At 42.1% G+C, this 27,930-nt stretch overlaps 1 protein-coding gene across 1 annotated transcript; it reads left to right on the top strand.

Moving 5' to 3' along the window:
• Positions 1 to 242: 242 nt before the first annotated feature.
• Positions 243 to 27,921, top strand: LOC311001472 (uncharacterized protein; the record flags this gene model as incomplete). The annotated part of the gene is made up of 7 exons (XM_083992560.1): positions 243 to 325; positions 9,714 to 9,753; positions 10,178 to 10,370; positions 12,364 to 12,535; positions 12,637 to 12,711; positions 14,432 to 15,157; positions 27,779 to 27,921. The coding sequence occupies exons 3-7, from the start codon at positions 10,179 to 10,181 to the stop codon at positions 27,919 to 27,921; spliced, it is 1,308 nt and encodes a 435-aa protein (XP_083848686.1). The 5' UTR covers positions 243 to 325; positions 9,714 to 9,753; position 10,178.
• Between the last annotated feature and the right edge of the window lie 9 nt (positions 27,922 to 27,930).

Below are 27,930 nucleotides of genomic sequence, written 5' to 3'. Positions count from 1 at the left end.
CCCTGTAACGTGTAGCAAGCTGCCATAAAACCCAAAGGAAGAAGCAGAGAGTCGCGGTTGGGGGGAAGCAGCAGCCATGGATGGAGCAACAGAGTCGCTCGGCGGGAACAACCGAGAGTTTGAGTAAATAAAATGTCTGAGGTGGAGTTTCTGAGAGGATTCGTTACCGAGAGACTCACCGCCGCCTCCCAGGAAATCTTAGCGGCCGTGGACAGAGTCGTAGCCGGCTACGAGGCGGAGGCTTCGGGCTTCAGACAGGAGATCGAGCGGCAGAGGAACCTGCTGGATGTTCTCCTGCAGCCTCGAGTCGTTCTCAACAAAACAGGTCGGTGATTCAGTTTTACATCCATCAACCTCAGAGTCTCGGTTTATAGAGAAAGAGGACATGTTGTTCTCCATTTAAATCTTCTTTTTTGTGGCTATCAAACTACATAAAGTTACAAAAAGAAGGTCTTTGTGTTGAGGTGACTAAAGTCACTAACGCAAATGAGGTTCTGTTGTTTTTTTTGTGTTTTTTTTTCTCAAGGAAGACCGAGACAGACCGAGTTTGTGTGTGTCTGTGTGTGTATGAGAGAGTGAGAGAGAGGAGAGAAGGAGACGTTTACATGACACTTGGTGTCCCCTTGGTAGACATCTCTAGTGAACAGTTTGGCATGATAACCATTGCAAACAGGTAGCTTAGTGGTGGTTTTCATGTGTTGAATAGGTGGACCGGTAGAGTGTAGACTTGAAAACTGTGTATAGTGCTTGTTCAGTATTATGCTGTTTGTTGACCACTCAGGGTGCCTAAATCACTTCAAGGATTTTTTTCCCTTTATCAACACCCTACTGTAATAATAATAGACTTACCTCAGGAATATGTGAATGAAAATGTGATAAAAATTTGAATATACACATGAAATAGCCTACGTTTTTAGAGTGTTTTACTTCATGTAATTACTTACTTCAATTACTTCATGCAATAACAAGAACAAACAAATATTTTTTTACACAATTAAAATCAACTAAAGAGCTTGCTCCTTCTGTCACAAATAATGTGGAGCATACTGCCAGTACAGTATTTCAAGTGTCCCTCTGTCAACGACCTACGCCTGGCCAACAGCCTGAACGAGTTCTACTGCCGCTTAGAAAGACAATGGGACAGACCTGATATCCCCCACACCTCCGACCACCAGCCATCGATCAGCAACAGCTCCTCCACACCTGGATCACCTACACAGCCCCACACCCCAGAGCCACCCTCCCCCACACCTCTCACACCTCTCTCCATCATAGAAATCAAATCAAAGAAGGAGAGGTTAAGAGACTGTTTAAACGGCTGAACCCCTGCAAAGCTGCAGGCCCAGACTATAACCGCTTTCTCACTAAAATTAGCGGGTCGACGCAAGTTTTTTCAACACGGGTCAACCCGCTAACAATCGGCATTTGGCTCCTTTCTCATTGACCAAAATGAGCCGGGTCTGTCTGTCTGACCCCCGCATAAACCAGTCGCCCCGCTTTCATCTGCAGTGCGAGAAACACTGTGTCATGCCACAGCCACCCGCCGCGGAGGACAGCGAGTCTGCCGCCGCGGCCGCCCTTATGACAGACGTCCGCGGCACAACACGTCAGTTAAACAGACTGTCGCTTCTTTTTTTTTCAATCTTTTTTGGTCAGTGTTCTTTGATCTTTTGATCAAATCCCAGTCTCAAATGCGAGCAGAGCTTTGTTTTGGTACGTGAGACACAACTGGTGCTATGACGTGGCGTCACGTAGCCTAACCCTCAACGTCATCACGTAAATTAGCGGGTTGACCCGGGTCTGGCGTTCCCACTGCAAGCCGATCAGAGCCGAGCCGATTGAAGGCGATTTTAACCCGCGTCACTTGCCGAGTCGTTTGACACGAGTCGGTGCACCCGATTGTTAGCGGGTTTAAACGGGTTTTTTGGCCAGTGGGAAAGGGGTATAAGTCTCCCCCTCCACCCTGAAGCACTGCGGCAATCAGCTGTCTCCGGTGTTCACACACATTTTTAACACCTCACTGAGAGACCTGTCATGTGCCAGCTTGCTTCAAGGCCTCAACCATTGTTCCAGTTCCCAAAAAGACAAGGATCACAGGCAATGACTACAGACCCGTTGCTCTGACTTCTGTGGTCATGAAGACTTTTGAGTGCCTCATCTTGACCCACCTTAAGGACATTACAGTTCACCTACAGAGCCAACAGGTCTGTAGATGATGCTGTAAACATGGCCCTCCACTAGCACCTGGACTCCCCAGGATCCTACGCCAGGATACAGTTTGTGGACTTCAGCTCTGCCTTCAATACGATCATCCCAGCTCTGCTCTGTGACAAGCTCTCCCAGCTTAATGGGCCTGACTCCATGTACAGGTGGTTTACGGACTTCCTGACAGACAGACGGCAGTTCATGAGGCTGGGGAAGCATGTCTCTGACACCCGGACCATCAGCACTGGATCCCCCCCAAGGCTGCGTCCTTTCTCCTCTGCTGTTCTCCCTGTACACCAACAGCTGCACATCTGGACACCAGACGATAGTGCTGACGACACCACCCTCATCGGCCTCATCTCTGATGGGGACGAGTCGGCCTACAGCAGCGAGATGGACCGCCTGGTGTCATGGTGCAGCATGTACAACCTGGAGCTCAACGCTCTGAAGACAGTTGAGATGATAGTGGACTTCTGTCATCCTCTGTGACTCTACAGTGACCCTGGTTGAGTCCTTCCGCTTCCTGGGCACCACCATCTCCCAGGAGCTCCAATGGGAGCAGAACATTAGCTCCCTCACCAAGAAGCCTCAGCAGAGGCTGTACTTCCTGCGGCAGCTGAAGAAGTTTCACCTCCCTTTGAAGATGCTGGTGAACTTTTACACTTCCACCATTGAATCCATCCTCACATCCTCCATGTCAGTCTGGTGTGCTGCAGCTACGGCCAGAGACAAGGCCAAACTGCAGCGTGTCATTCACTCTGCCCAGAGGGTGATCGGCTGCAGCCTCCCATCTCTTCAGGAGCTGTACATCTACAGGACCCGGAGACCAGAGCCAGAATAGCTGCTGACCCCTCTCACCCTGGACACACACTCTTCCAGTCCCTCCCCTCTGGCAAAAGGCTCCGGTCCATCCGGACCAGGACCTCACGCAACAAGAACAGTTTCTTCCCCTCTGCAGTCAGCCTAATGAACAATGCCCCAGTTCCCCCTACATAACCCTAAACCTATGGATGTAATATAAAACCCATATGCACCCACTGCAACCTAACTACACAGCTGCTGAATGATTGGCTGTTTCCGCACGCTGGGTCCGCCCGTCTGTTCTCTGATTGACTGTCCGTGTTCATGCCGGCAAGAACGGACTCCATGAAGACAGCGGAGACAGCTCCGCTTCCATAGAAATTCGCTTCAAAACAAACAACGAGCTAAAGTTCTGTCTCGCCCAGACGCGTGCATGTTACATTACAGTCACAAACACGAGACAACACACTCACCACGGCAGAAGCACCGGGCGCGAGTGGCGGGTCTGCTGCGGCGTCGTCGTCAGTGGCACTTAATTAATTTAGCTCTGTTTATTTTCTCATTGGCTAATATCAGGCTATATGCTCCATGTACAGGCTGAGGAATAAAGAGTTAAAGGATGTCCAAGTATAAAGCACCTAGAAAATGCATAAAAAATATAGTTTTCACAGGGAATCAGTTCCTGTTCATTGTATTCTGTCCTCTATGATTTATTATGTTGGAGAAGAAGCATTATTGTCAAATAGATTTTTTTAAAAGACAGTGGATCTGTTTTTATCCTAAGTTGATTATTTATATGTTAAACATAAATGAATGTGCAAGAGACTGAATGGTTATTTATTTTCAACCATATAAATTCTAACTTCATTTATTTGTTTTTTATTGCTTATTTAAAAATATTTGTTTCAGTCTAATTCCTACTTCACCAGTATTATGTTTATCATGCACCAAACAACATAAGTAATTAATAAGTATTTATAACTTGTACAAATACATTGCATTTCATAAAAATAATAATAATAAAAAAAGGTTGCAGTATCGTGATATTACCCGGAACCGTGATACTTTGTCTGGTATAGTACCGTGGTTACTCATTTTGGTATCGTGACAACTCTAGTCTGGTAACAGAAACGGAGTTACTGATTTAAAAAAACAACGTGTTACGTTATTAGTTACTGAAAAAAGTAATGGCATTACTAATAACGCGTTACTACCCAACACTGGTGTTTATGTCCCGGCGGTGGCTTCTGACAGTTAGCTTTATGCTACTAGCGTCTTTCCTCATAGCTTTAAAAACTCTGTCGAAGTGACGGTTATGTTTCAGGACTGATCAGGTTTGAAGTATTAGCCTAAAGCTCGCACTATGTTTCCCTCCTCCTGGGAGTTGCTTGGAACATTTATTACAAATATCCAGCGAACTGTCTTCTTTATTACCGAGTTCCCACATTAGCGCCCGTCATGCTCTCTGTTCACAAACGTTTGCACGTTGTGCTGCGTTCACGGGTTGACGGAAGTTCCCAGTTCCTGGTTTGCGAGTCGTTCTTCCGACGTTTTCATGTTCATATTTCTATGGTTTATGTGTAACATGGGTAATGGGTAAAATACTGTGGATAAGACGTTGATATCAAGTCAAGTCGGCAACTACCCAAATTTTGACCGAGTTCCGAAGTGATCTTCCGGGAGTATTTTGATTTTATTTTTATTTTTTCAGTCAGAAAGTCGTTTTTCCGATTATTTTTTGATTATTACTTGAACGCAGCATTCACTGCAGGCCGTTCAGGTCTCACGTAGGAGTGAGAGCGCTTCGTTAAAAAAAAAACGACCCACACAGCAATGCTGACAAAAATATATCTTATCGGGCCGATAAGTTTATGATATCGGACTTTTACTTTATTTACTTTTAATTTATCGTTATTACCGCAAGATGACAAATTCTTACCGTGGGGAAATTTTTGGACGGTATATCGCAAACGGTAAAATATCGCCCATTCCTAGACTGTCCTCTGGGAAGATAATGGGGTTCATACAGACACCAGTTATATGAGTGACAGTATGAAGACACTGTTGTTCATGATGTATGTTTCATTGTTTCTGCAGGTGATCAGCACCTGTTGATGATAAAAACAGAGGATCCTCCTGAGTTGACCACGAGTCTGGATCAGGAGAACCCAGAGAGTCTACATATTAAAGAAGAAAAGGGAGAACTATTGACCACTCCAACGTTCTCCCTCGCTTTTCTTCATGTGAATAATGAGGATGAGGAGGAGGAATCCCTACAACCTCGTCAAAGACAAACTGAGGCAGAGCCTCCATCAAGCAGCTCAGCTGAACAGATGGAGGCTGATGGAGACGACTGTGGAGGATCTGAACCAGCCAGGAACTTGGATCAACCTGAAGATCTTCAGCCAGATACAGACGATGAGGTCTCAGAGTCATTCTCTGAAGCTGAAGACAGTGATGATGACTGGAGAGAAACCAGAGCATCTGAGTCAGGTTTGAACAGTGAAGCTGTTCATGTAAGTGATGAAGAATATAATACTGGTAAGAAGTCTAACTGCTGTTCAGAGTGTGGGAAAACATTTAGCACAACCTGGGTTTTGAAGAGACACATGAGAATCCATACAAGAGAGAAACCATTTGACTGTGCTACATGTGGTAAAAAATTTAGTCAAAGAGGGGATCTTCAACGCCACATGAGAATCCATACAGGAGAAAAACCATTTGACTGTGCTACATGTGGTAAAAAATTTAGTCAAAGAAGGGAACTTCAACGCCATATGAAAGTCCATACAGGAGAAAAACCATTTGACTGTGCTACATGTGGTAAAAAAATTAGTCAAAGAGGGGATCTTCAACGCCACATGAGAATCCATACAGGAGAAAAAACAATTGGCTGTGCTACCTGTGGTAAAAAATTTAGTCAAAGAGGGCATCTTCAACGCCACATGAGGATCCATACAGGAGAAAAACCATTTGGCTGTGCTACCTGTGGTAAAAAATTTAGTCAAAGAAAGAATCTTCAACGCCACATGAGGAGCCATACAGGAGAAAAACCATTTGACTGTGCTACATGTGGTAAAAAATTTAGTCAAAGAGGGGCTCTTCAACGCCACATGAGAGTCCATACAGGAGAAAAACTATTTGGCTGTGCTACCTGTGGTCAAAAATTTAGTCGAAGAGAGAGTCTTAAACTCCACATGAGGATCCATACAGGAGAAAAACCATTTGGCTGTGCTACCTGTGGTAAGAAATTTAGTCTGAAAGGGAGTCTTAATGACCATATGGCAGTCCATACAGGACAGAAGCCATTTGTTTGTGCTATTTGTGGAAAAATATTTCCCAAAAAGTCAAATCTTTTGTTACACACAAGAGTCCATTCAAAAGTGAAGCCATTTGGTTGCAGTGTTTGTGGGAAAACATTTATGGAGCTGGAGAATTTGACGATGCACATGAAATCCCATAAAGGAGGGAATGTTCAGTTGTTGTCATGAGAGGAACATGAAAGTCCATACAGAAGAAACTATTTGCTTGTAGTGTGTGTGGAGTAGATATATAGCAGATATATAGCAGTAGGTAGTCTTAAAAGACACCTTAAATCATTTAGTTGCAGTTTTTTGATGAGATTTTGTCAACAAGAAGATCTTTACGTGCACACAAGAATGTTGTATAAATGAATAATGGTTTCAAGCGCTTTGGGTGACATGAAAAGCGCTGAGTACATGTAAACTCAGGAATGTTACTGAAAGCTGCAGCAGTTTGTGAGGTTGCAGTTACAAGTTGAAAATAATGAATCGTGTTAAATTTTTATAGTTATTGTCAAAGGGTAACAAATTCTGTAAAATCTCTTTCTGGTATTGTTGTACTTTGTGGAAACATCTTTTGTTTTGTTACTAAACAAATTGAGGGTTCATTAATTTTACATTGGAATACGATTTTCTCTTAAGTTTTGGTTTTAATGATTAAAACTGGTTGAGGATCAGTTTTTATATTGTAAGTGTCACTTTGCTTATGAATCTTCCACGGTTTCTTGTTTAGCAAATTAAAGTTGCAAATCTATACAAAAAAGTCTGAAACATCATAATGCCTATTATTTTTCAGTGCCTTTAAGTAGGATTTTTGTTGCATTAGCATCTGTGTCTAGTGCGTAGATTCTAGATTTTAAATCAATAATAAAATAGACGAAAGAACACACATACTGAATACATTTTCCTTTCTTCTGAAACTGAAATCAGCCCCAACTGTAAACACTTACAGGTTAATAACATTTCTCTTTTCATGTGCTTATGGCTGAGCTCTTTTTAAGAACTTTAAACTGTATCTATTTTCTTTTCTTCTGCCATTTTTTCTTCTTCTTTGCCCTATGTTTAATGTTTACAATTTTTATGCTGTTCTTTTTAAAGGTTTTGTCTTTAAAGCACATTGAGTTCGCCATGGTATTAAATGCGCTACATGAATAAAGATGCCTTGCCATACTTTCGCATTCAGACTTGATTCAACTTTTTTCATTAAACTCCTAGCTCGTCATCTTCTAGTGTTTCCCTGCAGTAGCAGTTTTAAATCCAGCAGATGGCGGTTTATTCCAACCACATGGCTAAGAAGAAGAGGAGGATAAGTTTCAGTTTCTAGTCGGACGGCTTGAAGACACGCACTGACACCGGAAAAGGAGGAAGAGGAGGAGCAATACGCGGGTCTCGCTGGAGGAGATGAGAGATACCACGGCGTCCTGAACAGATAAGTTGTTATCACACTAACCTGAGTCTGTGGCTGACGAAGCGTTTGTTGAAGTTGTCGCAGTTTCTACTCGGATGATAGCCTATTTATTCATATCCAAACTGGAAGAGAGTTGCGTTTGGGGAAACAATAGAGTCATTAGGCGGGGTCAACGACAGTAAAATGTCTGAGGTGGAGTTTCTGAGAGGATTCGTTAGCGAGAGACTCACCGCCGCCTCCCAGGAAATCTTAGCGGCCGTGGACAGAGTCGTAGCCGGCTACGAGGCGGAGGCTTCGGGCTTCAGACAGGAGATCGAGCGGCAGAGGAACCTGCTGGATGTTCTCCTGCAGCCTCGAGTCGTTCTCAACAAAACTGGTTGGTGATTATTATCTTCCAACTTTTTTGTGGCTATCAAAAATTTGACTACATAAAGTTACAAAAAGAAGGTCTTTGTGTTGAGGTGACTAAAGTCACTAAAGCAAATGAGGTTCTGTTGTTTTTTGTGTGTTTTTCTCTCAAGGAAGACAGAGACAGACCGAGTGTGTCTGTGTGTGTGTGTATGAGAGAGAGAGAGAGAACGAGACAGTGTGTGTGTTTTTGTCCGGTGGCTTTATGCTGTTAGCGTCTTTCCTCGTAGCTTTAAAAACTCTGTCGAAGTGACGGTTTTGTTTCAGGACTGATCAGGTTTGAAGTATTAAAGCTCGCACTATGTTTCCCTCCTCCTGGAAGTTGTTTGGAACATTTATTACAAATATCCAGCGAACTGTCTTCTTTTGTAGCGGCCCTTGGTTCCCCAAGAAAGGAGGCGGAGAGTTCCTTACGGGTCAACACAGTCTCACCCCTTTGCGTCAAACGGTTGACGCTTGGTCAAGGCCCCTTACGTCAATATACTGACGTGGAGGGGGTACCCTCGAGGTCGTTTCTCGACGAACAGGGCCACTCATAGACTTGAATGCGAATCCCTCATCGTCGGATTTTGACGAAGGGGGGCGGGACCGTTTCTCCCTCGACGTTGCTCCAGAACGCAAAGGGCCACTCATAGACTTGAATGCGAATCCCTCATCGTCGGATTTTGACGAAGGGGGGCGGGACCGTTTCTCCCTCGACGTTGCTCCAGAACGCAAAGGGCCACTCATAGACTTGAATGCGAATCCCTTATCGTCGGAATCTGAGGAAGTGGGATAGGAGTCTGTATTTTTTTTTTATTTTTTTTTTTTGTGTAGTTGGGTTTTGTATCTGCAACTCAAAACAGTTGGGTGTCATAAATAAAACATAAATTAAATCATAAATTAGATATCCTACTGCAGACATGTTTTGGGGGCTATTTTGGCCAAGTAGGTTAATGTTGAATTCTGTGATTAATGCAAATCACCGTTTCCTTCACTAGGACTGTTATTTATGCTGATTCCTTTCTGTTTTTGAGCAAGCCAAGCATATAAAGACTGTCTTTTTCACCGTGAACGTATTTTTGGCCTGTGCGACGCGTGACGTCACTGTGTGCGTTGCGACGCACTGATATGGACGCACCAGATTCAGTTCCCCGCGCGATTCACTGATAAGTACAGCACAGTCTACTACCAAGAGAAATAATAAGCATTAACACCTCCAAATCGATCAAGTTGTTGGCAGAAAAAACATGTTCTTGTATTTGCCCATTTCGGACCACACTGAATATGACTGACATAATACGAAGAGTCTGGTTTATGCCACTCGAAGCTCTCTCTTTCTCTCCACCCGCGTGCGCGCGCACACACACACACACGCACGCACGGACACACACACACGCACGCACGGACACACACACACACACACACACACACACACACACACACTTCGTGAGAGAGACTTCATGTAGTTAAATGTTTGGCAAGGCAATAGCTTTGTTTTGTTGTGTTGTGTGTTGCATGAATGAACAAAAGCTGAGGTTATGCATAGTATTGTAGTATAATATCTAGTTACTGTGATCTATTCAGATTTGATTTGTTTTTCTCTGCAGGTTCCTTATCCCTATCTCCAATCCAAGTGTAGGCCTACAGGTTGGGATCAAATAATACACATACATTTGTTTGTTGATTTTGTTTTGTCACTAAATCATGGATATAATATGATATACTTGGTTGTTGCACCAAATGAAATACGCCTAAATATGCATTTGGCATTAATTCTAAAAGTTAGGTTTTGTGAGGAATGCCTGTATTTTTAAAATGGTTTATGACAGTGGGAAAACAAACAGGTCACTTTATGGCACCTTTAGGTTTTGCGTGTTTTCTGCATCTAAATGACTTGACCAGCTAGCAAACATCCAGAGCTACTACTGTACTACCTTTTTATAATCTTAGAATTCTGTTAAGCATAACTTACTTCTTTCTGACATATGCTAACATGCTGACTAGCCATGTCTTCCTTGTTCATATTGTAAGTATGTTTAGATCCCTGTATTCTATATTGTGTCCATTTCAGAATGACAAGACCCAAATTCCAGCCCTGCCCAAGCTGCCAGGTGCCTCAGCAGGCCAACAGGAAAACCTGTGGGTCCTGTTTTGCAGCTCTGCCGGGCAAAAAGGAAAAGAAAAAAAATATTCCAGATGACTGGGCCCCGAGGGTCATCCAGAATAGAAATGTGTCACGGGTGGTGGCCTCTGCCCAAATAGCGGTGAGTAAATACTCATGCTACACTTATTGTGGCAATCATTGTGGCAATCAATATTAATCTCCAAAGTACATTAAGTATTTACATAAAATGCACAACCATCTGACTGTCAAGGGTATTCTTTCCATCAGTCCAGAAAAATCAATTTCTCCCCCTTTTAAAAGTAAGCCCACCATATTTCCTGTGTCTCTGAATGTATGTCTGCAAACAAATATCTGGAATACACATGCTTGAATTTAAAGATAATTGTGGAAACTTTTATTGAGTGCAGTGTCTGTTGACAGACAGAAGGCATAGCACCCATGCTGTGTATTGTGTCACTCACCACCCACACCAACCCACACCATACATCCATATTAAAGGTACAGTATGTAAGAAATCTAAAGCAACTGGCTGTAAAATCGTCCTAATATGTAACAGAGACTCAGGAATAATGTTCATATAACATACTGAACTCACCAACAACAATCCTACAGCCAAGATATTCGCATTAAAATTTTTTTTTTGCGGACCGCAAATCATGTTTATGTTTTGAATTTCTATGGTTGGCTTGTGTCGCCACCCAGCGCTCTCTCCCTGTCACAGCGTCTGTGGCGTTTCAGCCTCCGGGTTGCCAGTTAGCTTCCACTGAGCTGCAAATACGGCTGGGAGATAAAACGAGATCATGAAAAAAAAGATTGTGTTCTATTATCGGTTATTGGTCATATTTGCTTGATATCACACGGTAGAAGCGGCTTGTCGCTCTGTCGTTTAATAGGCTACAGCTTGCTGTTGTGAGCATGTAGCCTAGTTAGTTTGAGCTGCTGCTAACGCTAAAGCTAAAGGGAAGAATTACAAAGTGAAAGTTAGAAAAGAGGGAGGAAATGTGGCGAAATGGAGCCGATGGTAAATGAAGTGATTGTGAACGTGTGGAGCCAGCGGTTCATGAGAGGAGTCTGTCCCGGTCAGGTCGCCTGTCTCCGGTCCTCATGTTTTATGATCCGACGTCAGAAAGTGGAGGAGAACCGGAGCGGCTCGCGTCGTTTATTCTGCGGTAAGACGTCTCATATGTTGGCTCATCTACGGCGTGATTAACACGCACTACGGCTCCGGTAGATGCGGGGTCACAGTGTGTGTGTGTCTGTGTGCGTGTCTGTGTGTGTGTGTGTGTGTGTGTGTGTGTGTGTGTGTGTGTCAGCTGCAGACACAGCGTCGGAGCGGTGAATGTAACAATAACTTGCAGATCACCTGAGTGACGTGAACTCCGCTCGTAGTTACTGTGAGTCAGAGCAATAAAACAGTGAGGTTGTTGATGAATATTTATCTTTTTACTCTGCTTTGAGACTGACTGAGTGAGCAGAGCGGAGGTTAGCGCGTCGCTGTCTGGCAACCTGGAGTCTGGTGGGTAGGGGAGGGGGGGACAACGCGCTGCTGTGTTTTGAATTTGACTGCAGCAACAATTTTGGCCACATTCTTACATATCGTACCTTTAAATTGCTTCACACATGACCATCAAGTGATAATACATAATACAAAATGATAATTTCATTTTATGCAGGCATGCTTATGGGCATGCATGTGTGTCCATAAGTAGGCAACATTCCAGACTACACATGAGATAATCTTTTAAAAAAAACTTCTGTAACAGCAGGAACTATGAATCAAGTACTACTTTAAGAAATCAAGATTTTTATGCAGACAGGAAGTTATTGTTCAAAGTTGATGTCGAGTGGACACCATCTTCATTCCAATCACTACGTCTGATAAATTATTTTACAACAAAATTGAGCACCGGTAGTTGAAATGTAAGAAATCTTCATGAATGAATATTTCTCTGTATATATTTTATATGTCATTAATAACTTGGTTGACATTTGTTGAAAATGTTGAAAACTTTATGTGTGTGTATGTTTTCTTTGCCAGCTTGGGTCTTTAAATAGTAGATGGACTGCCACATCGGGAGCAATGTAGTAACATAATGTATTGGAAAAGTGCTAATTAATTTGTTTAATTTCAGGTCCGAAAACTCTCGGCCTTGGGCTATATGCCAATATTGTTTCTTAGCAGGAAACATAAAGGCACAGGCAAGTTTGAGGCAGATGTGTATACACATCTGCCTCCAACACAGTCAAATAAAGAATTGCTGTCCAGCATGAAGATGGCGTATACCTTTCTGATCCAACAAGATGGTAAGATACGTTTTTTGCAGAGTTCATTCTTGTTTTCCGCTGATTTTGATTGATTGATTCTGACAATGTGGATATACTTTTATTTGCTAACTTCATGGCAGATGTGCCCCAGTCCCAGCACCAGGCCCAGCCAGAGCAAGACCAACACCCTCCCCAAGACCAACACCCTTACCGAAGTAAGTGTTTTTTTTGTAAATCTGTTACATGTTTTGTAATCTGTGCAAAATACAAAACAGGTTAGACATGGAAGATTTGGAATATTTATTTCTTAAAGCAGAAGTAAGTGGTCCGGTCGTTTTCGCTAATGCTGCGTTCCAGGCAGGCTTTTGAAATCGTAAATTACAGCTTCAAGTCACAACTTACGACTTTGTAGCGTTCCAGGCAACCCACTCGTGTTTTTCCGACCTGTTTTACCGGTGAAAGTCACTATAACGGCCACTCGTAACTTCCGACCGGTGAACTCGCACCAGATCGAACTGGTACGACTTCACGGTCGGAAAAATACGAGTTTCCTTGAACGCACCATAACAGTCCTCGTCCCTACGTCACCACATTCACGGCGTCCCTTGGCTGCACACACAGCCCTGCATGCCGTTCTCTCTCCTCATTGGATAAAAACTGTAGGATACGATAAATGTTTTCTCTTCGGCTCAGAGCAGAGCAGAGCGACTGACAGACCCGTGTTTCGGTCCAAACACTCTATAGAAGTGATTGCTGTCGGAAGATACAACTATTTAAGACTTATATTAACACAAATATATCACTTACTTCTGCTTTAAGGAATTAAAATATAATGTGAACGGCATCACCCCAAAACAAAAAATAAAACAAGACATCAAAAATAAAGTAATAGCCCAAAATTCAGATACACACCTTGTTCCACAAACCAAGGGGCTAATAGAGGATGGAAGGTGCCGTCTATACTGTTGTGTGTCTCCTAATAACAGAACAAAACCAAACTATAAGGGAACCTGCACCAACACAAAGATTACAAATAATTCAACAAAGAAAACTCACTCAACGAGCCACGGACATGGTCCAAACAAAGCCAGCAGCACAAACACTGAGCCAGCCAGGGGAGAACAAAGGGATGATGGTGGTGATGCGCACAGGTGAGCGCACACACCCACAGGAAGAGCTTACAGGTGACAGTGGCCTCCTCCATTTTATACCCCGCTCCCTTGACCAGAAAACTGACCACTAGATGGCAGTAATACACTGACCTTTACATCTTTATTACCGAGTTCCCACATTAGCGCCCGTCATGCTCTCTGTTTACAAACGTTTGCACGTTGTGCTGCGTTCACGGGTTGACAGAAGTTCCCAGTTCCTGGTTTGCGAGTCGTTCTTCCGACGTTGTTATGTTCATAATTTCTATGGTTTATGTGTAACATGGGTAATGGGTAAAATACTGTGGATAAGACGTTGATGTCAAGTCGACAACTACCCAAATTTTGACCGCGTTCCGAAGTGACCTTCCGGGAGTATTCTGATTTTATTTTTATTTTTTCAGTCAGAAAGTCGTTTTGCCGATTATACCGAGGCCACTTGAACGCAGCATTCACTGCAGGCCGTTCAGGTCTTACGGAGGAGTGAGAGCGCTTCGGTAAAAAAAAAAAACGACCCACACAGCAATGCTGACAAAAATATATCTTATTGGGCCGATAAGTTTATGATATTGGACTTTTACTTTATTTACTTTTAATTTATCGTTATTACCGCAAGATGACAAATTCTTACCGTGGGGAAATTTTTGGACGGTATATCGCAAACGGTAAAATATCGCCCATTCCTAGACTGTCCTCTGGGAAGATAATGGGGTTCATACAGACACCAGTTATATGAGTGACAGTATGAAGACACTGTTGTTCATTATGCATTTCATTGTTTCTGCAGGTGATCAGCACCTGTTTAAGATAAAAACAGAGGATCCTCCTGAGTTGACCACTAGTCTGGATCAGGAGAACCCAGAGAGTCTACATATTAAAGAAGAAAAGGAAGAACAATTGACCACTCCAACGTTCTCTCTCGCTTTTCTTCATGTGAAGAGTGAGGATGAGGAGGAGGAATCCCTACAACCTCGTCAAAGACAAACTGAGGCAGAGCCTCCATCCAGCAGCTCAGCTGAACAGATGGAGGCTGATGGAGATGACTGTGGAGGATCTGAACCAGCCAGGAACTCAGATCAACCTGAAGATCGTCAACCAGATACAGATGATGAGGTCTCAGAGTCGTCCTCTGAAGCTGAAGACAGTGATGATGACTGGAGAGAAACCAGAGCATCTGAGTCAGGTTTGAACAGTGAAGCTGTTCATGTGAGTGATGAAGAATGTAACACTGGTAAGAAGTCTCGCCGCTGCTCAGAGTGTGGGAAAACATGTAAAAAAGCCTCAGATTTGAAGGTACACATGAAAATCCATGAAGGAGAGAAACCATTTGACTGTGCTTCTTGTGGGAAAAAATTTGGCAGGAAAGTGCATTTGAAGGTACACATGAAAATCCATACAGGAGAAAAACCATTTGGCTGTGCTACCTGTGGTAAAGAATTTAGTCAAAGAGGTCATCTTAAACTCCACATGAGGATCCATACAGGAGAAAAACCATTTGACTGTGCTACCTGTGGTAAAGAATTTAGTCTGAAAGGGAGTCTTAAACTCCACATGAGGATCCATACAGGAGAAAAACCATTTGACTGTGCTACCTGTGGTCAAAAATTTAGTCAAAGAAAGAATCTTAAACACCACATGAGGAGCCATACAGGAGAAAAACCATTTGACTGTGCTACATGTGGTAAAAAATTTAGTCAAAGAGGGGCTCTTCAACGCCACATGAAAGTCCATACAGGAGAAAAACTATTTGGCTGTACTACCTGTGGTCAAAAATTTAGTCGAAGAGAGAGTCTTACACTCCACATGAGGATCCATACAGGAGAAAAACCATTTGACTGTGCTACCTGTGGTAAGAAATTCAGTCTGAAAGGGAGTCTTAATGACCATATGGCAGTCCATACAGGACAGAAGCCATTTGTTTGTGCTATTTGTGGAAAAAGATTTCCCAAAAAGTCAAATCTTTTGTTACACACAAGAGTCCATTCAAAAGTGAAGCCATTTGGTTGCAGTGTTTGTGGGAAAACATTTATGGAGCTGGAGAATTTGACGATGCACATGAAATCCCATAAAGGAGGGAATGTTCAGTTGTTGTCATGAGAGGAACATGAAAGTCCATACAGAAGAAACTATTTGCTTGTAGTGTGTGTGGAGTAGATATATAGCAGATATATAGCAGTAGGTAGTCTTAAAAGACACCTTAAATCATTTAGTTGCAGCTATTTGATGAGATTTTGTCAACAAGAAGATCTTTACGTGCACACAAGAATGTTGTATAAATGAATAATGGTTTCAAGCGCTTTGGGTGACATGAAAAGCGCTGAGTACATGTAAACTCAGGAATGTTACTGAAAGCTGCAGCAGTTTGTGAGGTTGCAGTTACAAATTGAAAATAATGAATCGTGTTAAATTTTTATAGTTATTGTCAAAGGGTAACAAATTCTGTAAAATCTCTTTCTGGTATTGTTGTACTTTGTGGAAACATCTTTTGTTTTGTTACTAAACAAATTGAGGGTTCATTCATTTTAAATTGGAAAATGATTTTCTCTTAAGTTTTGGTTTTAATTATTAAAACTGGTTGAGGATCAGTTTTTATATTGTAAGTGTCACTTTGCTTATGAATCCTCCACGGTTTCTTGTTTAGCAAATTAAAGTTGCAAATCTATACAAAAAAGTCTGAAACATCATAATGCCTATTATTTTTCAGTGCCTTTAAGTAGGATTTTTGTTGCATCAGTATCTGTGTCTAGTGTGTAGATTCTATATTATAAATCACTTATAAAATAGATGAAAGAACACACATACTGAATACATTTTCCTTTCTTCTGAAACTGAAATCTGCCCCAACTGTAAACACTTCCAGGTTAATAACATTTCTCTTTTCATGTGCTTATGGCTGAGCTCTTTTTTAAGAACTTTAAACTTTATCTATTTTCTTTTTTTCTGCCTTTTTTTCTTCTTCTTTACTCTATGCTTAATGTTTTCAATATTTTTATGCTGTTCTTTTTAAAGGGTTTTTTCTTGATCTAAAGCACATTACTGCCTTGGTCAACTCCTATCTCGTCATCTTCTAGTGTTTACCTGCAGTAGCAGCTTTAAATCCAGCAGATGGCGGTTTATTCCAACCACATGGCTAAGAAGAAGAGGAGGATAGGTTTCAGTTTCTAGTCGGACGACTTGAAGACACGCACTGACACCGGAAAAGCATCGAGACGAGCGATATCACGGAGTCTTCTAAGATGTAGTGTGCCTGAATTATTCTTACAATTATTTAAAGGAGCATTATCGCAAATACAGCAGTAATAGCATAAAATAAGCTGACATATGTAAAAGATGGGTTGGGGGGAGCCATAACTAAATTTACAAAAAAAATCGCCAACAGTATAGTGTCCGTGGGGCAAATGCAGCATTTGTCTTTGTTATGATCCAAGCCGGCCCGGCGCTTGCTGCGTTAAAATGCACTCGGAACTCGCAAATCAGACCTCCGAACCGGACAAATATGCAACAGTAAGTAATGTAGCAGTGTTAGGGTGCTCACAGTCACTGAATCGCTGGTAGAACACTTTGTCTCCACGTCCCTGTGATTTTCTTCAGCTGTCCTCTCAGCGTTATTAAGGAGGAGGACGTTTCAGTTGTTGTTGTTGTCGTTGTTGTGGTTGTGCGCGACGTAGAGCTGCCGCTTCCACTAGCGAGTTTTCTTTTTCCCGCGATTGCACGTTCATTCAGCCTGGCGAGGGAGGAGGAGGGGCGGGGGGGGACTAAACGAGGCTGCTCTCTCTCTCTGACAGCTGCCCACTTGTCTGATAAGCTCCGCCTGGCTCCATCTAGTGGCCGAATTTTGCGATAATACTCCTTTAAAGCCTTTTGAACCCCACGGAAGAATAACAACAAGACTGAAGAAAGTCCTGTAAGATTAGTAGAGGGCAGTAACACGGCTGAACGAGTCTACGCTGCCGGAAACAACAAAGCAGAAGCGGAAGGAGGAAGAGGAGGAGCAATACGCGGGTCTCGTTGGAGGAGATGAGAGATACCGAGGCGTCCTAAACAGAATTCTGTTTAGGACGCCTCGGCATCTATAAAAATAAAATAAAAAAATAAAACATGTAGAGCAATTTAAATACTTGGGGGTAACTCGAGATCAAACACTTAGTTTTAAAGCGCATGTCAAAAAGTTGAGTAACACACTGAAATATAATTTAGTAAATTTCAGACACATGAGAAACTCTATCACCTTTGAGGCATCAACAATATATTTGACTTCTAATGCATCTCTGCATTCAGAGCATATTCACAAAAGTGAATAAATATCAAATTGCACAAAATAAAGACCCACAAAACAAAACAAGATTCACTGCATTCAGGCCACATTAATAAGAAACTGATATCTTTGCATTCAGAGCAAATAATAAGAAACTGAGGAGGACCATTACCACTGCATGTGTTCACGTGATGCCTGCCTTTCAATACAAGTTATTTTTCAAAATAAAAGACATGTCCAACATCAGATTTGCATTAAATATTATTTACTTTTTTGACCAGCTGTCCGCGACCCATCCAGAACGGGTCCACGACCCACTTTTGGGTCCCGACCCACCAGTTGAGAACCACTGGTTTAAGTTATTAGTATTACTGTTATATTTATTTATTATTGTTTTTATTATTGTTAATTTATTTTCTCCTTGTTTGATTGTTTGTTCTTTGAAAGATTATGGTCTGTAACAGCTGCCCACTAGACTCCCGCTCAGTAGGTGGCAGTAATGCTCCCTGTAACGTGTAGCAAGCTGCCATAAAACCCAAAGGAAGAAGCAGAGAGTCGCGGTTGGGGGGAAGCAGCAGCCATGGATGGAGCAACAGAGTCGCTCGGCGGGAACAACCGAGAGTTTGAGTAAATAAAATGTCTGAGGTGGAGTTTCTGAGAGGATTCGTTACCGAGAGACTCACCGCCGCCTCCCAGGAAATCTTAGCGGCCGTGGACAGAGTCGTAGCCGGCTACGAGGCGGAGGCTTCGGGCTTCAGACAGGAGATCGAGCGGCAGAGGAACCTGCTGGATGTTCTCCTGCAGCCTCGAGTCGTTCTCAACAAAACAGGTCGGTGATTTAAGCAATATATCACTCCAGTCCGTGGTATATGCTCATATACCACTCTAAGGGGGCTGTCGTCCCGATAAAACGGTTACCAATAATGACAATATGAAAGAGCGATCGATTTCATGTAGTTTTATTCAACCAGAAATACATAGGCTATTATTCAATAAAATAGCCTCACTGTGAAAAAACTAGTCCCACCTCTCCAGACGTTAGCTCCAAGTAGCTCTGCATCTCGTCTTTTACTCCGCTTTTCTTCAGGTGAAAGTCACTGCTCAGTCCCCTCTACCGTTGTTAACCCTCTGGAGGTGAAAGTTCACCTTAAACATGTCAATTCAACTACTTTAGTCCATTTTTTTTAACATCGTAAAAACATCAACTGTCTTTTGCTACGGAATGCAACAGTCCGTTGTCATGGATACATGACAACAACTTCCATTCACCAGTCATACGTGCCTGACGCGGAGTGATAGCTTACGCTGTGATGAGGCTTTAGTATATGCTCATTTAACAATGACAACGATTAACAACCAATCAGATCGCCGGATTTCACCTTTCTGTTTTATAATCAGTTTTAAATCCATGAACCTCAAAGTCTCGGTTTATAGAGAAAGGAGGAATAGCAAATGTCATGATTGGGGTTTTGCAGATTTATGATGCAGGATTTATTAACCGCCTGTTGCGTAACAGTGCACATGTTGGAGCCACTCAACAAGTTCTACATAGAGTCTCTCCAACACTGCTACGAGTCATTTTCTATGGAGGTACTTTGATGGTGGTAACCAGTGGCGTAGGCAGAATTTAAATTTTGGGTGGGCCAGTACAAAATCGGATGGGCCATCTTTTCTCAGGACAGTGCATTTCATCTAGCGCACATCACTGTTAACCATTTTATTGCACAAGTTTTTTCTTCTTTTTTTTTTTGTAACTAGCTCTTGACCAACACAATATTTGATACATACAGATGAAATTATCTTTCCTGCCACTATGATGATAAACTGTATTTAACCGTACCTATGTAAACAATAAAACTCAATCACACAGGCAGCTCCATGTTGTCCCTGTGTGATGTTCAGGGACAGGTCAGGACAGTCTGAGGACAGACAGCTTTGAGGGTGAAGTCCTATAAAAACGAAATGCACCTTTGACTATGAAAGGTCTGTAGCTGCGTCTTGACCACATGTCAGCTGATCAGCTGCAGTAGAGGAAACTCCGCTCCACCGTGAGGAGCGCTTTTTTTTCTTCTTTTTTTTTAAATTAAGCGCCGGTTAACCAGCGCAGATCCGCTGTAGGCTATTTATCAAAGGGTCACCCTGCTGAAGCACCGGGTCTGTTTGAGCTGCGTTCATGAAGTTAGAGGCTACTTTCAAACTGTTCAGGCAGTGATCAGTGTCTGCAGCTTTTTGACTCGTTACTCACAGGTCTCGGTGTTTTAGCGACCGTGCTACATGGCTGAGTCCAGTATTATACAACAGGTAGCCTAACATTGTCTCTTTTCACCTCCTCTCTCCCTTGCTGGCTGCACCAACGTTTTAAACAGAGATCCGCTACATCTATCGGCTTTGTTTGTTTATATTTCACAGAACAACTCCCATTGAAAACGGTATGCAGTTAATTTAATTTAATCAATAAAATGTTTCTTCTTATGAAACGTGGATGGGCGGGCCAGTGATTCGTCTGGGCGGCACTGGCCCGGCCAGGCCCACTCCTGCGTACGCGCCTGGTGGTAACTGGAGGGTTCAGTTTGACTTTATGGATTACTGATTGGTGAATGGATGCACATGGCTGCAGGAGATGCTGTTGGTGTCCACTGAGAAGATAATTGTGGTTCATACAGACATGAGATGAGTGACAGTATGAAGACACTGTTGTTCATTATGTGTTTCATTGTTTCTGCAGGTGATGAGCACCTGTTGATGGTTAAAGTAGAGGATCCTCCTGAGTTGACCACTAGTCTGGACCAGGAGAACCCAGAGAGTCTACATATTAAAGAAGAAAAGGAAGAACTATTGACCACTCCAACGTTCTCCCTCGCTTTTCTTCATGAGAAGAGTGAGGATGAGGAGGAGGAACCTCAGTCCCTACAACCTCATCAAAGACAAACTGAGGCAGAGCCTCCATCCAGCAGCTCAGCTGAACAGATGGAGGCTGATGGAGACGACTGTGGAGGATCTGAACCAGCCAGGAACTCAGATCAACCTGAAGATCTTCAACCAGGTCCAGATGATGAGGTCTCAGAGTCGTTCTCTAAAGTTGGTGACAGTGATGATGACTGGAGAGAAACCAGAGCATCTGAGTCAGGTTTGAACAGTGAAGCTGTTCATGGAAGTGATGAAGAATTTAACACTGGTAAGAAGTCTCACCGCTGCCCAGAGTGTGGGAAAACACTTAGTGGAAAGGGGAGTTTGAAGAATCCATACATTAGAGAAACCATTTGACTGTGCTACCTGTGTTAAAACATTTAGACATAAAATGAATCTTCAAGACCATATAAAACTCCATACAAATGAAAAAAACATTTGGTTGTGCTATTTGTGGACAAATATTTGCCCCGCAGACCTATTGTTACTTGTACATAAGTAAGTGTCCATTCAATAGTGAAGCCATTTGGTTGCAGTGTTGATGAATGGATGCACATGGCTGCAGGAGATGCTGTTGGTGTCCACTGAGAAGATAATTGTGGTTCATACAGACACCAGTTACATGAGTGACAGTATGAAGACACTGTTGTTCATGATGTGTGTTTCATTGTTTCTGCAGGTGATCAGCAGCTGTCGATGATTAAAGCAGAGGATCCTCCTGAGTTGACCACTAGTCTGGACCAGGAGAACCCAGAGAGTCTACATATTAAAGAAGAAAAGGAAGAACTATTGACCACTCCAACGTTCTCCCTCACTTCTCTTCGTGTGAAGAGTGGGAATGATCAGGAGAAACCTAAGTCCCTACAACCTCATCAAAGACAAACTGAGGCAGAGCCTCCATCCAGCAGCTCAGCTGAACAGATGGAGGCTGATGGAGACGACTGTGGAGGATCTGAACCAGCCAGGAACTCAGATCAACCTGAAGATCTTCAACCAGGTACAGATGATGAGGTCTCAGAGTCGTCCTCTGAAGCTGAGGACAGTGATGATGACTGGAGAGAAACCAGAGCATCTGAGTCAGGTTTGAACAGTGAAGCTGTTCATGTAAGTGATGAAGAATGTGACACTGGTAAGAAGTCTCACTGCTGCTCAGAGTGTGGGAAAACATTTAGCACAACCTGGGTTTTGAAGAGACACATGAGAATCCATACAGGAGAGAAACCATATGACTGTGTTACATGTGGTAAAACATTTATACGTAAAAGGAATCTTGAAGGACACATGATAACCCATACAGGAGAGAAACCATATGAATGTGCTACCTGTGGTAAAACATTTGGATATAAAAAGAGTCTAAAAAGACATATGACACACCATATAGGGGAGAAACCATTTGACTGTGCTACCTGTGGTAAAACATTTACATGTAAAAGCAATCTTGAAGAACATATGAGAACCCATACAGGAGAGAAACCATTTGACTGTGCTACCTGTGGTAAAACATTTAGCCACAGTTCGACCTTTAGAGTCCACATGAGAACCCATACAGGAGAGAAACCATATGACTGTGCTACCTGTGGTAAAAAATTTAGTCAAAGTTCAGCCATTAAAGTCCACATGAGAATCCATACAGGAGAGAAACCATTTGAGTGTGCTACCTGTGGTAAAACATTTAGACATGGAAATCGTTTTGGACGGCATGTAAAAGTCCATACAGATGAGAAACCATTTGGTTGTGCTATTTGTGGACAAAGATTTGCCCTGCAGAAATATTGTTTCTACCACACAAGTGTCCATTCAAAAGTGAAGCCATTTGGTTGCAGTGTTTGTGGGAAAACTTTTATGAAGCTGAAGAATTTTGTGTTGCACTTGAAATCCCATAAAAGAGGGAAAGTATTCAGTTGTAATGATTGTGGAAAAATATTTTTCCGACATGAAGCTTTTAAGACCCACATGAAAGCTCACACAAGAGAGAAACCATTTGTTTGTAGTGTGTGTGGGAGTACATATTCGACAACAGGGAATCTCAGAAGACACATGAAATCCCATTAAGGAGAGAAATCATTTGTATGTAGTCTCTGTAGGAAAAGATTTGTTCAATAGAAATATCTTCAGACACACACACAAACCCATACATGGAAATTAAGTTGGTATAATAAAAGTCTCTTTCTGGTATAATTGTACTTGGTGGAAAAATCTTTTGTTTTGTTACTATATAAATTCAAGGTTCATTTATTGCGGGATCATAACAAGTTTAAACACATTTTTCTCTGAAGTTTCATGTATGTTTAAAATTGGTCGTAGACAAAAGTTGACATTTTAAAATGTGTTTATCTCTTTACTTTTAAATCTTCCACTGTTGCTTGTTTACTAAGTTAAAGCTGCAAATCTATAAAAGAATCATCACTGAGTTTATCAACATCCATTTTGTTGCCAGTGATATCAGAGTTTATGTAAAACACTTGACTAGAATATATGATGGTTAAATGTTGATAATTAAAGAAGAGCTTTTATGTTAAATAACTACAGACTGGTGGCTTTCGTGTGACACATCATGATGCAACTGGCTTCCTCTTTATTTCTTCTTCTGCCAAGATGTTACTCTGCCTCCATGTAGCCTACCTGAATACGTCCCGCCTCGTCTCAATCCCCTTCCGCTTTAGAAACTACAAGTGGTTTGTAACCGATTTTTTCAGATGAACTGGTTTGGAGACTCCGGCGTGAAAGCACGTGTCACTGCTGTTTTCGGTTTTTAGCGATTAGCGGACCTGTCGTGAGCCCCGGTCCCACAGTGCTCAGTCTCACAGTGTCATGGAGCAGATCCATGGTAGTCCCCGCTGCTGTCAGAGACCCGCACCGCACCGCCGCTCCGTCACACTGCCTGAGCTCAGTCAGTACCCTCCTCATCTACTGTGTTTATTGGTGATATTGGTTTTATCAGTAGAATATACATGAAAGAAGAACAATACAAAATATCACTAAGAAAAATTCACATGCCAGCAGAAATATGCTGCTCTTCAATTTTATTGTTTTAAAGAAAAAAACCTGACATTTACCTCAATACCCACTTGTAAATCAGAAATGTAAAGGAGGATTCCGTTTGACTTTATGGATTACTGATTGATGAATGGATGCACATGGCTGCAGGAGATGCTGTTGGTGTCCACTGAGAAGATAATTGGGGTTCATACAGACACCAGTTATATGAGTGACAGGTTGAAGACACTGTTGTTCATGGTGTATTTCATTGTTTCTGCAGGTGATCAGCACCTATTGATGATAAATGCAGATGATCCTCCTGAGTTGACCACTAGTCTGGATCAGGAGAACTCAGAGAGTCTACATATTGAAGAAGAAAGGCAAGGCAAGGCAAGGCAAGGCAATTTTATTTGTATAGCCCGTTTTTACAAACAGTTTGTCTCAAAGGGCTTTACATGGCATCGTAACAACATCCTCTGTCCTTAGACCCTCACATCGACTGAGGAAAAACTCCATGGAAACCCTTTTAACAGGGAAAAACAGGAGAAACCTCAGGGTGAGCAACAGAGGAGGGATCCCTCACCCAGGACGGACAGACGTGCAATAGATGTTGTTACAGACAAGAAAACAGTTTACAGTTTGTCACAGAATGTGCGGAATATGGAAATGTTAGCAGGGGTTGATGAGGGCAGTCTCTAGTGAGGGGAGGGGGGGGGGCAGGGAGAGCCGGTCAGCTCGATGGGAGGACTGGGTGGCAGACTGGTCCATGGGAAGGGAGGGGAGGCCGGTCTAACGGCAGGGGAAGGGGTGGGAGGGGGGCGATGTAGGCGGCGGCTGGTGCAGAGAGATGGAGCTCCGGTGGATCTGCGGAAACACAGAGAGAGAGTGCGAGACACCAAGGCCAAACTACAAAGTGCAACAGAAAATGACAGTTCAAAAATATACTGAGGAGAGGAGAGGAGAGGAGAGGAGAGGAGAGGAGAGGAGAGGAGAGGAAAGGAGAGGGCTCTGTGTGACCAGATGTGTCCCCAGCAGTCTAAGCCTATAGCAGCGTAGCTATAAAATGGTTCAGAGCTACCTGAACCAGCCCTAACTAAAAGCCCTGAAAGGGGATTGACCACTCCAGAGTTCTCCCTTGCTTCTGTTCATGTGAAGAAGGGGAATGATCGGGAGAAACCTCAGTCATCACAACTTGATCAAAGACAAACTGAGGCTGATGGAGACGACTGTGGAGGATCTGAACCAGCCAGGAACTCAGATCAACCTGAAGATCTTCAACCAGATACAGATGATGAGGTCTCAGAGTCGTTCTCTGAAGCTGAAGACAGTGATGATGACTGGAGAGAAACCAGAGCACCTGAGTCAGGTTTGAACAGTGAAGCTGTTCATGTAGGTGATGAGGAATGTGACACTGGTAAGAAGTCTCTCAGCTGCTCAGAGTGTGGGAAAACATTTAAAAAACCCTCATGTTTGAAGAGACACATGAGAACCCATACAGGAGAGAAACCATATGACTGTGCTACCTGTGGTAAAAAATTTAGTCAAAGAGAGAATCTTAAACTCCACATGAGGAGCCATACAGGAGAAAAACCATTTGGCTGTGCTACCTGTGGTAAAAAATTTAGACGAAGAGAGGGTCTTAAACTCCACATGAGGATCCATACAGGAGAAAAACCATTTGACTGTGTTACATGTGGTAAAAAATTTAGTCAAAGAGAGAAACTTCAACGCCACATGAAAGTCCATACAGGAGAAAAACCATTTGGCTGTGCTACCTGTGGTAAAAAATTTAGTCAAAGAGGTAGTCTTAAACTCCACATGAGGATCCATACAGGAGAAAAACCATTTGGCTGTGCTACCTGTGGTAAAAAATTTAGTCGAAGAGAGCATCTTAAAATCCACATGAGGATCCATACAGGAGAAAAACCATTTGACTGTGCTACCTGTGGTAAAAAATTTAGTCTGAAAGGGAGTCTTAATGACCATATGACAGTCCATGCAGGACAGAAGCCATTTGTTTGTGCTATTTGTGGAAAAAGATTTCCCAAAAAGTCAAATATTTTGTTACACACAAGAGTCCATTCAAAAGTGAAGCCATTTGGTTGCAGTGTTTGTGGGAAAACATTTATGGAGCTGGAGAATTTGACGATGCACATGAAATCCTATAAAGGAGGGAAAGTTTAGTTGTTGTCATGAGAGGAACATGAAAGTCCATACAGAAGAAATTATTTGCATGTAGTGTGTGTGGAGTAGATATATAGCAGATATATAGCAGTAGGTAGTCTTAAAAGACACCTTAAATCATTTAGTTTATAGTTATTATCAAAGGGTAACAAATTCTGTAAAATCTCTTTCTGGTATTGTTGTACTTTGTGGAAACATCTTTTGTTTTGTTACTAAACAAAGTGAGGGTTCATTCATTTTAAATTGGAAAACGATTTTCTCTTAAGTTTTGGTTTTAATGATTAAAACTGGTTGAGGATCAGTTTTTATATTGTAAGTGTCACTTTGCTTATGAATCTTCCACGGTTTCTTGTTTAGCAAATTAAAGTTGCAAATCTATACAAAAAAGTCTGAAACATCATAATGCCTATTATTTTTCAGTGCCTTTCAGTAGGATTTTTGTTGCATTAGCATCTGTGTCTAGTGTGTAGATTCGATATTATAAATCAATTATAAAATAGATGAAAGAACACACATACTGAATACATTTTCCTTTCTTCTGAAACTGAAATCTGCCCCAACTGTAAACACTTCCAGGTTAATAACCTTTCTCTTTTCATGTGCTTATGACTGAGCTCTTTTTAAGAACTTTAAACTGTATATATTTTCTTTTCTTCTGCCTTTAAAAAAAAAAATACTCTTCTTTGCCCTATGTTTAATGTTTACAATTTTTTATGTTGTTCTTTTTAAAGGTTTTGTCTTTATGTAAAGCACATTGAGTTCGCCATGGTATTAAATGCGCTACATGAATAAAGATTCCTTGCCTTGCCATACTTTCGCATTCAGACTTGATTCAACTTTTCTCATTCAACTCCTACCTCGTCATCTTCTAGTGTTTCCCTGCAGTAGCAGCTTTAAATCCAGCAGATGGCGGTTTATTCCAACCACATGGCTAAGAAGCAGAGTAGGATAGGTTAAAGTTTCTGACGACTTGAAGACACGCACTGACACCGCAAAGGCATCGAGACGAGCGATATCACGGCGTCTTCCAGGATGTGGTGTGCCTGAATTATTCTTACAATTATTTCAAACCTCTTGAACCCCACAGAAGAACAACAACAAGACTGAAGAAAGTCCTGTAGTCCCCCCCCCCCCCCCAAACTTTATTGTGTTCAAAATGTACATACATTCTCAAACAGGAAAACTGTTGCATTCTTTTCTTTTTTTTCCAAAGACATTACTTTTCTTACAATAAAAATAGAAAATTAAATCTACAAGGCTTGGCACTGAATAAGTAAACAGCTATTTTAAATGTGTGAAAAAAAAACACAAGTTGAAGGCATTGTACTTATTGGGACTCTTCACAAATAAACAAATTACATCGTATTGCAATTTCCATCATACCATTAATTTTTTCATTTCCATCTGCCAGTAAATATAAGGAACTAAAATATTTGTTTAGTTCATTTTTAAAACAGATTATTGACGGGGATTTATTTTTCCATTTACAACAGTGTATATAGTATTTGCCCAAAAGTAATACTATATTCAACAAATTTGACATTCCTGAGGGGGCATCATCTTTGAAAAGAAGGATGTGTTCTTTATTAAAGGGTGTGACATTTTCTATTTCATTTTTTAACCAATCAAACACATTTTTCCAAAATAGTGTGACTACTGGACAAGAGTAAAAAAGATGTTCAATAGTTTCACTGTCTATATGACAGAAATCACATGGCTCCACCTCAAAACCAAATCTCTTTTTCAGTGTTTCTGCAGCTGGATAATAATTATCATTAATCTTAAATTGTAACTCTTTTGCTTTTGGAGAAACTGGCCATTTCATAGAGGGCAGTAACACGGCTGAACGAGTCTACACTTCCGGAAAGAAGAGGCAGAAGGAGGAAGAGGAGGAGCAACACGCGGGTCTCGCTGGAGGAGATGAGAGATACCACGGCGTCCTGAACAGATAAGTTAATCAC

Source organism: Trachurus trachurus, assembly GCF_905171665.1.
Source record: "Trachurus trachurus genome assembly, chromosome: 18".
In the NCBI taxonomy this organism is placed as follows: Eukaryota; Metazoa; Chordata; class Actinopteri; order Carangiformes; family Carangidae; genus Trachurus; species Trachurus trachurus.
This window is presented reverse-complemented; position numbering and strand designations above follow the sequence as displayed.